This window comes from Neovison vison, chromosome 4 (assembly GCF_020171115.1).
Source record: "Neovison vison isolate M4711 chromosome 4, ASM_NN_V1, whole genome shotgun sequence".
NCBI classification, from domain to species: domain Eukaryota; kingdom Metazoa; phylum Chordata; class Mammalia; order Carnivora; family Mustelidae; genus Neogale; species Neogale vison.
Genome location: NC_058094.1, coordinates 141,447,092 through 141,464,985, shown reverse-complemented (window position 1 = coordinate 141,464,985; position 17,894 = coordinate 141,447,092). Strand labels below are relative to the sequence as shown.

Sequence of the window (17,894 nt, the reverse complement as noted above, 5' to 3'; positions counted from 1 at the left end):
CACCCCGCCCCACTCCCACCCCCGGAAGAGTCAGCTCATACACTTGACAGCACACTTGTAACTTTGCATAGTAACAATCAGGTGTGGGGGTGCCTGAGCAGCACAGAGTGTGTCTTCTGTGTCCTAGAGGAAAACCTTAACACGGTTAGAAAATTCTCTAAAATAGAGAAGGTTAAGTAAATAAAAAGAAAAATCCGAGGCAATAAAGTCTAGATTCTTGCCAATAAAGCAAAACAGAGCTGCTTTAAGCCAGTGTTCTCAAATCAAGACAGTGGTTCCTTGGGACCTGTTAGCTTCTTCACTTGATGAAGTTGCTGGTGTCCCTGAGCATGTGGCATGATTTTACACTGAATGCAAAGTAAAAATGTTATTATCATGTATTCCGGATTTGGTAATTCCAATCATATATGTGTGTATGTGTTACGGTTTTTACACACTAAAATTACACAAAATGTTTTTCATGAAATACTTGTGACTTTTTTTCAATTCACCATCTTCAAAGATTAAACCAAAAATCCTTTGCCTTAGCATCTGAGCAGCACAGAATGTTACAAAGTTACGATACGAGAGAATATGACCTTGAACAGCTGTATAATCTATGATGGTACAGATTTCTATGCCAGACTACAATTTCAAAATGTTAGATGTTTAAAATAAATAAAGGACCCCCAGCGTCCTGAAAAGCATATTCTTCTGTCAGACTTCCATGAAACAATAAAGGCCATGTTTCCAAAGGGCAGGAGTGTTCCTTTTAGAGGAGGTGACTCTGCAATTAGCTGTGGACACATTGAGTGGCAGGTACAAGTGCCTCTCTCCTGCTACCAGTTTGCAAGGAGCGAGTGGTCAGCTGCAGGTGCAGTGAACTAATTACCAAGTGGTTCCTGCCCCACCGCAGACATTTGGTTAACCACGGGGCATCTCCTGATACTCCCACGGCTCTCCCGCCCTGACACTGTTCAGGAGAAAAGGCAACTGCAATGAAAATCTTTATTATTTTCTTTTCTAAGTGTATATATTCAGGCAAATATGAAATACATATATACGTATATTTAAAGTGCGCCAGAAGACCTATAAATAGAAACTGCTAGGAGGACCACTGAATCAGTATTTCATGTCAGCTCCACGAGCCATCCTTTCCCTCGGGGAAGAAATGAAATTGAGGGGCAGAGGGAAGTGGGTGCTTCAGAGGGCTGGGGTTGGGGAAGGGAGGGACAAATCCCCCCCTCCCCCGCCCCGCCCAGAGGCTGTCAGTAGACCCCAGTGGCCTTGAGCAAGCAGAGTGTTTTAGAATTGCTGTGTGATGAGTGCAGACACAGAGAGCATGTGGTCACAGTAGGAAATTAATTACCTGTAGGAAACCACCTCATGCCCATGACCTGATTCCTAAGGAGACTGTATGTCAGGTACTTCCCTTGCCACGAACCCTCCAGATGGCACCTGGCAACTACTTTCCCCCCCTCACCTGTGCAACAGTGCCAGGAGGGACAAGATAGGATTCCTAAAGAAACCTTTAAACTCTATCACTGTCTGTCTTTGCAACCGGCCCGAATGACAAACTATTCAGCAAGCCTAAGCCTATGCCACGGGTCTCTTCCGAGCTCTTTCTCTTTCTGCTATTTATGCCAGAATGAGTAGGCACTTTTATCACAAGAACACTTAAAACCCAGAGAGGATTTGTGTGTTCTTGATTCCAATGGCCTCAATGGCTGTGTTTCATTTTGAATACAAACTGATAGAACTTTCAATAAGAAGGCAGTCAAAAGGCTTTCTAGTCCCCAGGTGCTGCCTGTCGTGAAAATGAACAACGTCGGGATCATACCTACATGTTTTGACTCACCCGGGGAAAATACACCCAACCAAGCACGGTCCTGAAAGCTGAGGGGTAGCATCACGGGACAGCAGGGGTGGCAAGAGACCACATCAAATTAAACAAAACCCCCAATTCACTGTCATTTTCTTAAAAATGGGGAGGGAGGGGCGGCGTAGGTGGATCCTGTTTACCAAAGCCACTGGTCACAAACGGAACGGCGCTTCCACCTGTCTCTCCTGTGTCCACAAGCCGGGTGGAGAACCATCCGCAAGGTGAGGGGCTGGGCAGGGTGCTCTGAAAACTGGGACACACTGTCCGGGAGGGAACAAAGGAATCAGCACCACAGGCAGTGCAGCGACCCGTGTCACGGCGGGGGGGCTTCACACTGAATAAATGCTGCAGTTTCTCTATTGAAGGAATGGAAAACAGGATGCCCTGGAGCTTAAGTTAGTAGTAAGGACTAATGAGTTTCATTTATCTTACCGGAAGGGACCTGAGAAAAGGGCCAGTGGGTTGCGCAACACTAGAGAGAAGGGGCGCCTGATCAGAGTCTGAATAATGCGGTTTCTTGGGGGGGGGGGGTGGGAGCTCAACTGCCACCAGGGGCTTTGCATTTTGAGCCGGTGCTGGCTGCAGGAGCAAGGGTTACAGGACAATGCCTTCCATCCTTCAGCACTCAGAAGAGAAAACTCGGGCCGAACAGGCTGCCTGGCGCGGCGCCGGCACTCATTTTGGCCATCTCCCGCTCACTGCCACTCTCCTCGGACTGGAAGTGCTGCCTCCAGGAAAGTGACTCAAGAACCAGCTGGAGCGGAATGCAAATCAACTGGTGGGGGAGGGAGGCCCGCTGAGGGAAGAGGAGAGGAAAAGAAAAACAAAATTCAGGAGGAAAGGGGGAGACAAGAGAACAGACGCTCATTTCAGTAGAGCCCACAGTGTTTTTAACAAACAGGAGCAGGACTTGGTGCGTCCTGGTGTTTTCAGTCCCTGAGCAGCCCGTGACCCCAGTAGGGGACTTAGAGACAGTCCTCTTTAAGCTGAGGTTTACCTGTAGCATTAATGCAAAGTGTACACGGGCATGAGAAGGAAGCTTCTGAAAATGGGAAAGATCAAAGGAGCAACATTAATGGTAACATTTAATTCCTATTTTTAGGTCTAGGCTACCTAAGGTATATTTCCCAAAGGAATGCTCTTTACTATGGTCTAGTGGCAGGCATATCATTTGAGGATGAAAATGACTAATTCTACACCAATTAGTATGCAAAGAACCCAGCTCTTGAAACACTCAACAATGTACCTGTTCCTTCTGGACAGGTATGAATGAGTCTGACAACCACCCTCCGTACAAGGAGTCTCCCACATCTGCTCCTCGGTGTGGGAATAATGAATCCAGACTCGCTCCCAGATACACATAGGGATAAATAAGAACATTAAATACAACTACCTTTATTAGCTGGGAGAGCTGGCAAATTATGAATAATCCATCTGAATAACTCCTGTAGATGAGTAAAGTTAACAGTTCTGAAAAGCATAAAAAATGAGTCCATCTTTGACATGCTATATAAATACGAGTGACCTGTTTCGGCACCTTTTTATTCACAGGTATGTTTGAGGTGTTTCTTCTTTGCCTCTAATACTACTGGAAGCCTTCAAAAAAGTCTGTCTTAAAAAAAAAAAAGGAAAACCCCTGTTCTATAAGAGGTGATCATGGTTTGAGAGCCTGGAATGATTTCAAGGGCCGCCAAAGACCAGAAAGGTACTCTGTTCAACAGAGGGAGACCAATCAGCCCGCTACGTACGTGGCCCACTGCACACAAATGGATTCGAACATTGTCCTGGAACACTGAGCTGGCCTCTAGGGGATTACAGATGCGCTGGGAGTTCTTTCTCTTCACATGAAAACAGATAGCCCCTTGACAGTATTTGAAGGAAATGTCATTGCCTATATTAATTCCCAGCAAAATTAATCAATTACTCTTCTCAATACTAACCTCATGGGATAATAAAATAGTAAGAAAGCCCTACATTATGTAGAAGTGAGATATGTTTTGTCCTATGGCATGAGCTACTTCACCTTAACCTTGAAATCTCAAAGATGAGGGATGATTCATTCATTAAATACAAAGAGGAAAAATCTCTTTTCCTCTTGTATGAAAGGTATGAAAGTCTCTTTAAACTCTTCTCTTTTTCTTACCAGTTTAGTTTAAGAATTTATTTTTCTTTCTGCTTCAACTCTTTAAAACACTAAAGAATATATACTTAGTCTTTCAATGAATAGATAATGCGGGGGTGGAAACATTTCCCCGCCTTGTAGCTATGGAGCTCCATTTACCTGAGCAAAATCAGCAGCAAGTCGTACTTTCCCACCTTCACCAAGAGGTCGTATGAGACTGGCATTGCGAATAAAAAGTTCAATTGCTCTTTGGGCGATAGCTTCTGTGTTGTCAAAGACAAAATCCAAGCATTCAAAGTGTTTAAAGTAGTCACTCATAACTCTGGCAATGAAACCCTGAAGCTCCTTCATGTACAGAGAACAAGGAACATCAGGCTTTCCTGAGCTGGGTAGTGACCTGCGAAAGGGAAAAAACAGCTGATGTACTAACAGCTACCATTCAACTTTTGCCCACCACCGCCCCCACCTGCTATTTCAATCCTAAACCATTTTTTCCCCGTAGTGGTTAAAAAGGTATTGCTTATTTTTACTAAGAATTAAGGAGCATAAAACAATGTTTAAATTATAAAGACTGTTTTAAGATGCTAGGAAGATTACTGAAGAAATCTTAGCATCCCTTTACCTAGAGATTATTAAGAATGAAACGGCCGACCATCTGTCTTGGGTGATTCACACAGTGCCTTATGCACTCTCTGACCTCTCAAGGTCCTTCTCAGCTTTACGAATCTCCATGCACTCATATGTTTTGCCTGGTTAGTGAATAAATCAATAATGAAGCCTGAAATAGCATTTTACACTTTGTAAGGGCAGAAAACACTGCCTTCCCCAAACAAATTCTTGGCAAAGATATTTCTGCTCCTGTGCTATTTAATCTGATCAGCCCAATAGTAGATTTCTGCCTGTGGGACTGGTTATGCAACAATACACATGGTATGCAATTTTTTCCTCCCAGATGATGAGGTTTGCAAAGGCTTTAATTTGGATCAACAGATGATGCCAGCTGATGCTCCATGAAATACTATTTATAATTTATAAGTGTTTATAATTGCTCTTTAAGGAATATATTAAAAGAATGTGAAATATTTATAGGAAAGAAGTTATACCAAAATTAGAAATCACCTGATATTAATTAGCTAACCAATGAGATCATTGGCTACAAAGTGCTGAATCGTCTTCAAAAAAATGAGTGTTTCCATATTCTGGGAATGACGTAGAAAAAGTGGCAATGGTCTAAAGAAGAATAACAGATATGACTCAAATGCCTAGACCAGAGAATGAGGCGAACTTAATTATTTTCAAAGACAGCAATGAGTGCTTATTATCAGAGGATGTTAACCAAAGGTCTTCTATTTCCAGAAGCAGATAGAAATAGAGAAACCAGTCCTAAGTTCCAGAAGGGAGAGAGTTTGTTCAGGTGTAAAAGAGAATGTCCTAACTAAGGCAAGGCCATGGAGGGGGAGCATGACAGACCACTGCTGCCTGCAGGATCACAGCCAAGTGCTGCTCGGTACAGCCTCAGCTGACGACGGCAATCTTAGGTGGGTTTGGCTGTGCCAGATTCAGACCGTTGCACAGCCTATCTTTGTTCAGTTCAACAGACTAGGTTGGAGAAGGGAAAAAAGGTACCAATCTCGTTCACGTTTTTTTAGGCTTTATCGAAAGCACTGTGGTTACCTTGAGCTACTCCAGAGGAGTGTTTCAAGGACTTTTATCTGGTCAGTTGAAATTATTTCCATGAAGATTAGAAAACAATATACTAAAACCAGTTCCAGGGGAACCTGGGTGGCTCAGTGGGTTAAGCCTCTGCCTTCGGCTCAGGTCATGATCTCAGGGTCCTGGGATGGAGCCCGCATCAGGCTCTCTGCTCAGCGGGGAGACTGCTCCCCCCGCCGCCCCCCCACCCCGCCTGCCTCTCTGCCTGCTTGTGACCCCTGTCAAATAAATAAATAAAACCTTAAAAAATAAATAAGTAAAACCGGTTCCAAGCACATGGCAATATAAGTAAAATAATCCACCAGACAAAATTTGGAAATAGGTATTATCAATTCTTAGTATGGATTAGAAGCTTGATTTAAATTTATTAGCATATGAAATGTGCCTGGCCATGGCTACAGCACAGTTTTCCCAATTATGCTGAAGCTTTTAGAAAGAGATTTTCAGCTGATCCAGTGCAACGGTAAGCTGTGCAGAAATGTAAGGGTCTTTATCAAGAAAGCCTGTGTGTGCAAGCTGAAGGCAGAGGGACTAACCAGATGCACACCTGAGAAGTGACAGATGATCACCTTCAGGTCCCCTATCTTTTTAGGGTGTGCGTGCACTCTCCCTGCGGCCGAGGGGCGCATCCTTCACTTCAGGATCTAGGGTCTTCCTACTTTTACTGCCCTTCCTCCCCCATTCAAAGCTATAATCAGAGATGAGCCATTTTATTTTAAATGAAAGAATTTCAATCAATGTACTATGTCCATCAGACATTTACATTTTGAGCTTTCTCTAATTTGGAGAAAAACACACTGGTCCTATTAAATACATTTCATGTACCAGAAGACTGTGTTGGGCGTTACTTTTTAAGTAGCAGAGGGATTCTGTAACCACAGTCCATATACGGCTGGCTGACAAGGTAAATCTGCTTTATTCCTTTTACCTAAAATAAATATAGAGGGCTTTCAAGGGCAGCTGTTCACTACTATTTTTCTGAGTGTGACCCCTGGCCCTACTATAAAAGTGATTCCTACTTCTTGACTAGTTTCATCTAACTTCACCTTTTATTTCATTCAAGCCACACATTTGATATGGGAAATGAAATGACAGAATTCCTAGTAATTACCAGTATCAAAGTTCTAGAAAGTGAGAAAATTACTGCCCTGGGGCAATAATTCCTAATATCTCAAATGTCTGCCATATGTAGACAGAGCGGAAATGGGACTGTTAAAAGCCATTTGGGGGAAAAATTAAGGGCAGTGTTACACACCTTAAAATAATGCTTCTTACTTGTGGCAACATATGACCGGCTCCCTAGTATTTAGGCAAACTAGTAAGGACATACCTACTAGGGAGACCAACTTTTAATGTCCAGTCCACTGGCTACAGGCAGCAGCCGCGGTTCCCTAACGTACACAGCAGCTGAGGTAAATAGCTGAGCACTCTTACAGAATGAGCCTTCGCTTTCTGCTTCCTTCTCACAGGCATCGAGGATTGGTCTAACTGGGACATTTCAGATCACTTCTGAACAAAATGCATTTCCCTCCAAATACTGCTAAGTCAGCAGTTTTGTATTCTTAGCTCAAAATATTACTGCATTTTGTGTATAATACACTTGACCCTCCGTGCTTCATTCCACTATTAAAAAGAGGGATAACTTTTTACCCTTCAAAAGATATTTTGTGAATGAGACAAGGGGTTTGAAAAATTAAAGGACAGTGTAAAATTCACACAGTTTTCTAGCAACATCTAGACTAGTGGCTGGACATTTAATAATGTAGATATTTAAACAATATGAAAAGAAATACAAATAGGAAAATTCTAAAACAGTAACTATGAATTAGGAAGATAAAACACATATCTACGCATTAGTATTCAAATGTTTAGCTCTAGAATATGGTTAAGAAAAATCACTCAAAGCATGTGCAAATAACTATTCCAAATTCTCTACAAATAATGTCTTAATACAGGGAGCTCAAACCATTTTCCTCTCCTTAAAAACATTTCAGTGAATATTAGGTTAAAACCTATGATTTTTATTCTCAAGACACATAGGATACAGGTAAGCAGTACTCCTGTAAACAGCTGTGGGATGGTCCCGAAGCACTGATTAGGCCAGGTGTGACACGATCAGATCAGACTGCCACAAGACTCTGAGAAATGAAAGTGATTCTTGCAGGGGGCTGGATGCAGCGTGCCTTCAAGGCCAGAGCAGGATTCAGACTAGCATCGTGGCACAGCTGGGACATTTTATATAAGAAATAACATGCCTACGCCAGAAGCTTAAGTACAGGGCATTTGTGAGAAAGAAGGATCAGGATCAGCTTGAAAAGAGAAGATGGTACCCGCGACCAGAAATCCTGCAGTGCCAAGCTGAGTCCTGCAAATGTTAATGATTCTGTTTCAATGACAGGAGAGAAAGGATGAAAGCAAGAGCTGAAAAATTTTAATTAGCTAATGGTGCTCACAATGGATAAAGTAGTATGAGGTTGGAGGCCAAACCGGTCATAAGAGGAACAAGGCCTACAGGGAAACAGGGAGGAAGGGCGGAGGTGCGTGAGAGAAAAACCAACATGGGAAAGGCTAGTGAAGACTGTGGTTCAAAGTGCTTACCCAGAAAAATCTTCCTGATGCATGGTGATGATTATGGCCTCTATGGCATCTCCCACTGAAGTCAGCAAGGGCTGCAGAGCGCTTCCCATAAGAGCATGGATTGTCTAACAAGAAAAAGGAAGGGCAGGCAAAATTAAAGACCAACACAAATCCAAGATGGGAGAAGCAGCCTTTTTTTTTTTTTTTTAAGATTTTATTTATTTACTTGACAGACAGAGATCACAAATAGGCAGAAAGGCAGGCAGAGAGAGAGGAAGGGAAGCAGGTTCCCTGCTTAGCAGGGAGCCCAATGTGGGGCTCCAACCTAGGACCCTGGGATCATGACCTGAGAGGAAGGCAGAGGCTTAACCCACTGAGCCACCCAGGCACCCCGGGAGAAGCATTCTGACTAGAGGTTTTTATATCAAATCCCAACGATATACAGCGTTTGAACTGTAATAAGCTCAAGAGAAGCCTGTTCTTCTCCCAACTGCTGCTGGGAGTGATCCTTAAAGCCAACAATATCTGGAACATGGCTCTGCAAATTTCAACTCCCCCACGCCTCTCAAATTTTCAGGAAGTTTCATGGTCAAATGAGCTCCTGGAGGGAGGAGGAGCGAGGAGCAGTACTATGTACAAAGATCAAATTAACACATTTTGTGGTTTCTGAAAAGGATTAGGGCAGACCAAAAGTTATTCTTCAAAACTGGAACAACATCGTATGGCTGTAACCAGAGGGAATGTAATAAATATGCTTGTGGTTCTTACAGGGCAGAAGAGTGAGGCATTTCATGGATTAAGTTCCTATTTAGTAGGAATACTTTTGGTACTTGGTGCCATCTTCCCTTCCCAATTTTTGTCACAAACGCCCAGTACTAGGGCCTCTGGCATGGGCATTTGCTACTGGCCTCTAGTGGATCTAGCATGGGGATGCCACTATGACACCGACAATGCATGGGACAATCTCCCACAACAAAGAACTACACAGCCTAAAATGTCAACAGTGCCAAGGTTGAGAACTGTTTGACAGTGAGGTATGATCACTGGTTAAGTTACAAAGACCCCTTGGCCTTAGTTACAGGTTTTTAGTGGGAAAATACTGACTGGGACTAAGTATACACTTAAAATCTAAAATTCAAATATATATATTTCAATGATGATTACATACAATGGAGATGCATGGCTTTTGCCTCATATGAATGCTAGAAATCAATCAGAAAACGTTAAAATAGACCCTTATTCATTAAATTCCTAAGTGTCATCTCTAGCCCTCAGTCTCTGATAAAAGTATGCATACTGTCTGTGGGGACGGAGAGCGAGAGGGAGGCAAGGAGAGCGAGAGCGAGTGAGCAACGCCTGAGCAACAGCACAGAGTCTGCCCTCAGGGAGTTCACAGTCTAGTGACAGCAGAGAACAACTTACAGTCCCATCAAAGCTGTATAGGGTGCTATGGGACCGTGGGAGAAACCTCCCTTACATGAGATGATCTGGAAAATGAAAGGCACTGTCTAAATTGACTTTCAAAGGACAAGTAGTAAGAACCAAGTGAGGAAAGATGGGGCTGAAAATACGGTTAAAGATTTGAATTTGGGAAACATTATGTTGGGTGGTAGATCGGGTAAATAGACCAAAGGCAGTAGTAGCATCAAAGCAAAATGGTGAGAGCCCAAACCAAATCAGAGGCAGTAGGAACAGATACAAGGAGATAGGCTGGAGATAGTATAAAAGGAGAATGGCAGGACTGTGTAGTTACATTTGAGAAATATGGAGCAGAGAGATTTAAGAGTACACCTAGATTTTTTTTTTCTTTTATGATCTGATATTATTAACTGGATGTCTAAATGCAGAAGAAGCAGGTTGATTTGGGGATGCAGAGAGAAAATGATGAGTTCAGATTTGGACATGAATTTCTTGGAGGGCACATAGGAAATCCATATGGGCTATCCAGGAGATACTGAAATATTTATATTTGTAGTTTTTGACACATTTTGACTAGATTTGGTAGTCTTTGGCTTTTAAGAGATTTGGTAGTCTTTGGCTTTTAAGAGGGAAGCTGAAAGTCTATGAGATCCAGAGGATGGTTTGTAGAGTAAGGCTAAATGCCGTTTTGAAGTCATTCAGAAGAGGAGAAGCCCTTGAAGGAGTAAGAGGGGTAAGATTTTTATTTAGTATATATTATGTGCCGGGTACTGTGCTATGTGCCTCAGATATTATAATTCCACTTAAAATTCAATTACTCCTTCCTCTAAAAATATTAAAATCTCTAACTTACAGGTGGGGAATCTAAAGTAATTTATAGATGGGGAGACTAAAGTTAAGGGAAAGACATTGTCCTTAAGTGAACAAGCAGAAGGACTGGGATTTCCTAGGCGTATGTGACTCCAATGAGCTTTTGGTTACATTTTGCCCACTGGCAGCAGAGAAGAAGGAAGAGACCTTAGAGTATGGTAGAAATAAATGGACCAGATTTCAAGAAAGAGGGGCAAGTTTTCTGCTCTATATGAAGGAATGATACCTAACTACAGACCCTCCTACAAAGAGGACAAATAAACAACATACTAGAGGGCTCAGAGATGGGGGGGGGGGGAAGCAGGTAGTTTTAGAGGGCTGTGGGAATCTGCCCTCTAAGGGCAAGCCACAGAAGTGAGTTCTCCGTTTTCTGTGACTTTGTCCTAAGAGCGCCTACAGTCATGGTGGTGGCAAGGCAGGGTGGCTAAAACTCTGAGAGAAAAACAAAACAAAACAAATCCAGCAGCCTTTCAGGCTAAAGGAACAATGGAAAGGAGCCCTGGTCCAACCAGGGCTGCTAGAGAGGGAGATGGGAACCTCAGAAAGGAGAAAGCCAGAGAAGAATGCCTAATTCTATATTTAAACTCAGCACTACTCTGCAGCTGACTCATCAACCATGCCCGTGCAAAGCAAACACAAAGCGGCTGGCAACCAAGGCTTGAGAATTGAACTGAGGTCTGAGGCATGGCCAGCTGCAGGTATGACAGTGTACAATCAGCGGCTAATCAGGCTGATTAATCACTAAAGAAATACCATCAACACTCAGAAGTAATGTTAAAAAAACAAAACAAAACAAAATAGTCAGTCTACACAACCTAACATTTACGAAGTCCAGGATACATTAAAAATTACTAAATATTCAAAAAACTTGGAAATGATATCAGTTTTCAAGGAGAAAGATCACCTGCCAACCTTGAGATGATCCAGACTCTACAATTATTAGGCGAAAACCTCAGTGAAGTAAAAAAAATAAAATAAAAAATAAACAATAGGAACCATATAAACAGTATACAACAGGAAACCTCAGCAGAGTGACTGAAAGTGTAAAAAAGAACCAAATGGATATTTTAAACTAAAAAATTTGCACTAGATGCATGCAGATGTAAATGTACTTCTATAAATATGAGGTTTCTATTTTTATATAATATGGCACAATATTAACTCTATGAAGATTATGGAAACTTAAGGATATACATGGTAATCCACAGAAGAACCCCTAAAAAAATCACATGAAAAGGTACAGATAAAAATCTAATAAATAAATAAAAATGGAATCAAAAAAATTTCAAAGAATCCAAAAGGAAACAGAAAAGGGGGAAAAGAGGAAAGCAAAAAAACTGAACAAACAAAACAAATGGGATAAATAAAAACTAGATAATAGGATACAGCTAAATAAAACCTTATTAATAATTATATAATGTCACTGGACTAAACACTCTAATTAAAAGGTAGAGATTATCAGAACAGAAAAAAAAGACAACTATTTACTCTCTTGAGGAGATACACTTCAAAAAAGAAAGACACAGAGGAGTTGAAAGTAAATGGACAGAAGATATACCATGTAAACATTGAGCATAAAAAGGCTAAAGTAACTAAATTAATATCAGATAAAACAAACTGCAGGACAGTATTAACAAAGCTAAATATTTCATAATGATGAAAGCATCAGTTCATCAGGAAGGTATAACAATAATAAATACGTATGTAACATAGCTTTAACGGAACTAGTCAATAGCTTCAAAATTGAGGCATCAAGAATTGACAGACTTAAAAGGTCCACAATCACGGTAGAAAATTGTAACTTCTGCCTTTCAGTAATTGATAGACTACATAAAATATCAGTAGAGACACAGAAGATCTAAACACAGTATCACTAAATAGATTACCACTACCTTGACCTAACTGCTATTTATATAACACTCTACTCAACGACTATAGATTACACGTTTTTGTCACGCACACGTTCATTCATCGAGACAGATGACATAAAACTAGACTCAATAAATTTAAAGAACTGCAATAATACAGAGTATGTTCTCTGATAACAGAATTAAACTGAAAAATCAATAAGACATCTAGGAAAATCAGAAATCATTAGAAGTTAAAAAAAAACCCACTTATAAATAACTCATGAATTAAAGAAGAAATTGCAAAGGAAATCAGAAAATATTTTAAACTGAATGAAGATAAAAGCATAACATATCAAAATTTAAGTGCTTAGAGGGAAATTTACAACTTGTTATTTTGGGAGGGCAAAGGCCTAAAAATCAATAATATAACATATTAAAAAAAAAAAGGCAAAGAGGGGCACGTGGGTGGCTCAGTGGGTTAAGGCCTCTGCCTTCGGCTCAGGTCATGATCCCAGGGTCCTGGGATCGAGACCCCCATCAGGCTCGCTGCTCAGCAGAGAGCTTGCTTCCCTTCCTCCCTCTTTGCCTGCCTCTCTGTCTACTTGTAATCTCTGTCAGATAAATAAATAAAATCTTTAAAAAAAAAGGCAAAGAAAATCCAAAGTAGATGGAAATGAAAAAGACAAAAGCAGAAATCAATGAAAAAGAAAGAGAATATCAGTCAAGTCAAAAGTTGGTCCTCTGAAAAGATCAACAAAACTGGTAAACCCCTTGCTAAACTGATGGAAAAGAAAAAAAGAGAGAGACAGAGAACACAAACACTAAAAGAAACAATTAAAAAGAGGTTATCACTATGGGTTCTAATGACATTAAAAGGACAGTAAGAGAATATTATGTACAACATTATCCTGACAATCAGGGAACTTAGATGAATAGATAAATATCTGGAAAGTCAAAAAAGTATCAAAGCTCATTAAAAAAGAAACATAACTTGAATAGCCTTTCACCTACTAAACCAATCAAGTCTGTAGTTATAAACTTCCTACAAAAAACCCCACAGGTTCTGATGGTTTCACTAGTGAATTCTACTAAGCATGTAAGAAGATAACAATACAAGTTCTTTCAGAAAACAGCAGGAGGAAATACTTCTAAACCTAATTAATGAGGGTAGTAATAGCTTGATACCAAAAGCAGACAAAGAAACTACAAGAAAACTACGTACCTGTATCCCTTATGATTACAGATGTAAACATCTTTTTAAAATAATTTTATTTATTTATTTGACACAGGGAGAAAGAGATTGAGAGAGAGAAAGACAGTGAGAGAGGAAACACAAGCGGAGAGGGAGAAGCAGGCTTCCCGCAGAGCAGGGAGCCTGATACAGGGCTCGATCCCAGGACCCTGGGACCATGACCTGAGCCAAAGGCATAGGTTTAACAAATGAGACACCCAGGTGCCCCAGATGCAAACATCTTTAACAAAAATTACGTAGATCAAATTCAGGAATATATAAAAAGGGTAATGCATCATAACCAAGGTGGGTCTGACATTTGAAAAAAAACTTCTGTATTTTATTAACAGAATAAAGGAGTAAAACTATCTGATAATTTTAATAGAGAAAAAACTATTTGATAAAATACAATTTATAATTTTTAAAAAAGTGTCAGTAAGCTAGGAATGGAAGGGAACTTGTTTTATCTGATAAAGGCCACCTAACATCATAATCAAAATAGGAGAATATGATGGAGTGCTTTCCCCCAGTCAGGAAAGCACTCACCAACATCCACTCTCACCAGTTCCAATTAGAACACATACACTAGGGGTTCTAGCCAGAGAAACAAGATGGGGGAAAACAGGCATCTACTTGCACACAATATGATAGTTTACACAGAAAATGCTCATTCTGGCTTCCCACTTAGGGGAAATACAAAACAGGAATGGTAGAGGATTAAGGACTACCGGAGAGAACAGAGAAAGAAGACTAGGTTCTATTTCATAAGCTCTTTACAAAGCAGGGAAGTGTGTCATACATTTTCCAAAGGTTTACCTAAAATAGATAAGATTATAAAAATATAGAAGCCTCAGCAATCTGGATTATTCTCTCATATAGAACACAAACCCACACATTAAGGGAGAAATGAAAAATTGTCATATATAAGCCTAGCAATACCATCACTACCCGTATAAAACAATCTCAGTAATAAATGGATCAAGGTTTTTAAACGCTACTTACAGCTGATAGTGGGTATAATGAAATGGCTCTAAATTAATATTAATTGGGCCATCCATGGCATAGTAGATCATTACGAGATGTTAAACCTCAAGCCTAAAATAACCTTTAATTCTGGATAACATCTCAACAAGGTAGAGAAGAAAAGACTGTTATGTATCCTTACCCACATTTTTAGTAAGTGAAACATATATTTAATATCTTCTTTATGAAGGGGTGCCTGGGTGGCTGAGTAGGTTAAGTGTCTGCCTTCACCTCAGGTCATGAGGTCATCATTGTCGGATGGAGCCTCACTTCTCCCTCCATGCTCAATAGGGAGTCTGCTTGAGAGTCTCTCCCCCTGCCCCTCCCCCTGTTCTCTCTCTTTCTCAAATAAAGAAATCTTTTAAAAACATACATTCTCTATCAAACAACAAATGCATATAGATTTTTGATTCTTGGGCTGCAATCATTTATGCACCCTAACATTCTACCCCGATTCAAAGTAATGTATTAAGTCTCCTACAATTTTAAAATTCGAGGTTCTCTTTTTTCTTTAAGTCAGAAGGTTTTGTTTTTTACTTCATATGTCATCCGGTTTTCATATGATTTAACTTAAAAAGCAAGGTCACAACTGTTTGAGTTCTGTTAACATATGCTGTTAAGTATCTACTTGTCAGGGCCACTGCAGAGGAGACAAACCAAATGCTAGTCTTCTCTCACCCAGTTCTCAAGGCCAACACTGGATGCCTCAGCAAACCAGCACCCAGCTCCATGGGGCCCTGGCTCTAGCGAGCAAACCCAAGAGTGAGGGCAGGAGCCTAAGAACAGGGAATTTTCCCTGCACTAGCCTCAACTCCCAGTCCCAAGTGACTAACAACAGGAATAACCTTTGTTGTATGCCAAAAATACAGATTCAGAGAGCACACCATATCCTGAATTAGAGTTTCTGAAAAATTTCTTTTTTAAGATTTTATTATTTGAGAGAGAGAGCAAGTACAGAGGGAGTAGGAGAGGAAACGATCTCAAGCAGACTCTGTGCTGAACCTGATGTGGTGCTCAATCCCACAACTCTGAGATTATGACCAGAGCCCAAATCGGGAGTTGACACTTAACTGACTGAGCCACCCAGGTGCCCCTGAAGAATTTCTATTTTTAATTTGTCAGGAGACTTTTATTATCAAGCAAAGTGTAGGCACTTGTCTTAACCCACAAACTGAACTTTCTCAGACTATGAGCTGTGATCCTTAGGGGTCAAAAAACCAATTTAGTCAATCACTATCAGAATGTTTTAAAAAAGTAATAGATGAGGAGGGCACCTGAGTGGCTCAGTCGGTTAAGTGGCCAACTCTTGATTTCAGCTCGGGTCATGATCTCAGGATGGTGAGACGGAGCCCACTGTCAGGCTCCGAACTGGGCATGGAGCCTGCTTATGATTTTCTCTCTCCTTCTCCCGATGCCCAGCACCCCACCACTCCACATGCACGTGCTCTCCCTCAAATAAAGTCTTAAAAGAAAAAAGTAACACATGAACATAGAAAATATAAGCATGTATCACACAAAATAAGGAAAAACATTGTTCTGTGAAACTTTGTTTCAATTACAGAAATACATGTAGATGTGTATTCTATACATATACAAGTATATGTGTGTGTATATATTTATAAATTATGTATTGTGCATGGGGTCACAAAGTAAAAACTCTTTCTTTCTTTCTTTCTTTTTTTTTTTTATATTTTTATTTATTTATTTGAGAGAGAGAGAGAGAGAGAGCACAAGCAGGGTGAGGGCCAGAGGGAGAAGGAGACTCCCCGGTGAGCACACAGCCTGATGCAGGACTCAATCCTGAGACTTTGGGATTATGACCTGAGCCAAAGACAGACATTCAACAACTGAGCCACCCAGGCACCCCTTAAATCTGTTTCTTATCTTGGGTAGTGATCAAAATATGTTTGACAGCTACTGCTAGAAGAGAAGGAAAAAAATGTGGAACTGTGGGAAAAGGAGACTTTGTAAGTTCCCTGCTTGGAAACAAGAATGTTAAGACCTTTTGATTTGTCATATTGGTCTGATGTCTGCTATTTTTATGATCATCGATAACTTGGAGAACTCTTAATAAAAACAATTATTTTATGATGGAGGCATGAGTAATACTTCATCACAATGAGATGAGCACTTTGGGGAAAAAAGAGAATACAGTGAAAACATCCAAGTGCACCCTTACTGTGCTGAGGGAAAACAGACTTGTCTTCTCCTACCTTCCAAATGAATTTAGTGTCCTTAAGTTTTGGGGCCTATTAAATCCCCATCCATGTTACCTATAGACAGCATTTGACCCCAGAAATTCCCTTCTCCTTTAGGATTGTGAAATATCCCCTCCAAAGCTTCTTCCTCAGTTCACTGTTGTTTCTTTGTAGCTTCCTTACTCTCTTAAATAAAAGTATCTCTCCTTGGAGTTCATTGGTAGTGTCTGTCTCTGTCTCTCTTTTTTAAACTCTACCCAAATGATCTAAATCCAACGAACCGTTGACATCTATTACGGTTGTATGGTTATATTGTGCCATTTTACAGATGAAACTAAGGCAAGAGAAAACTAACTTGTCTGAGGTTCTAAGGCTAGTTGAATAGCTGAGACAGCATTCATCCACAGGGAGTTTGGCTCTAGAGTCTGCTATACAGTGTTCCTTAAATACCAAAAAAACATTTAGTAAGCCAATGAATGATGATGGCAAGGTGTAGTAGACATGACTCTCTTGAGTCAGTGAGGTCTGAGTTCACCAGCATCAGGACTTTGAGCAAGTTACTATTTCTAAGTTGTGCAACATAGGGATAACAATACACAACTTGAACAGTTGCTATAATACTTCAATATATGGCATGTGACTGGCAAGTAGCAGATGGTAAATAAAGGATATCTATTACTATCATTACAATGAATGATATCCTTTTTTTTAAAAAAAAGATTTTATTTATTTATTTAACAGAGAGGGAGAGAGATCACAAGTAGGCAGAGAGGTAGGCAGAGAGAGAGGGGAAGCAGTCTCCCTGCTGAGCAGAGAGCCCGATACGGGGCTTGATCCCAGGACCCTGGGATCATGACCTGAGCCAAAGGCAGCAGCTTTAACCCACTGAGCCACCCAGATGCCCAATATCCTTGTTTTTTAGAAGAGTTACCCATTGTCAACTACACATGGCTCTGAATCTCATACCAACGTCAATTTTTATTAAAATTCCAGAGTGTATTTGTGTTAGTATGTTGGGAAAAAAAAAAAA

The 17,894-nt window shown here is 40.6% G+C and overlaps 1 protein-coding gene across 1 annotated transcript in view; it reads right to left on the bottom strand.

The window, feature by feature from the left end:
- COG5 (component of oligomeric golgi complex 5) overlaps positions 1-17,894 on the bottom strand; it is a 289,304-nt gene that overhangs the window by 18,214 nt on the left and 253,196 nt on the right. Inside the window, exons 17-18 of the mRNA XM_044245810.1 lie at positions 8,295-8,398; positions 4,143-4,380 (exon numbers count right to left, since the gene is read on the bottom strand). Of these exons, the coding sequence (XP_044101745.1) occupies positions 4,143-4,380; positions 8,295-8,398 (342 nt within the window). The remainder of the gene's footprint in view (positions 1-4,142; positions 4,381-8,294; positions 8,399-17,894) is intronic.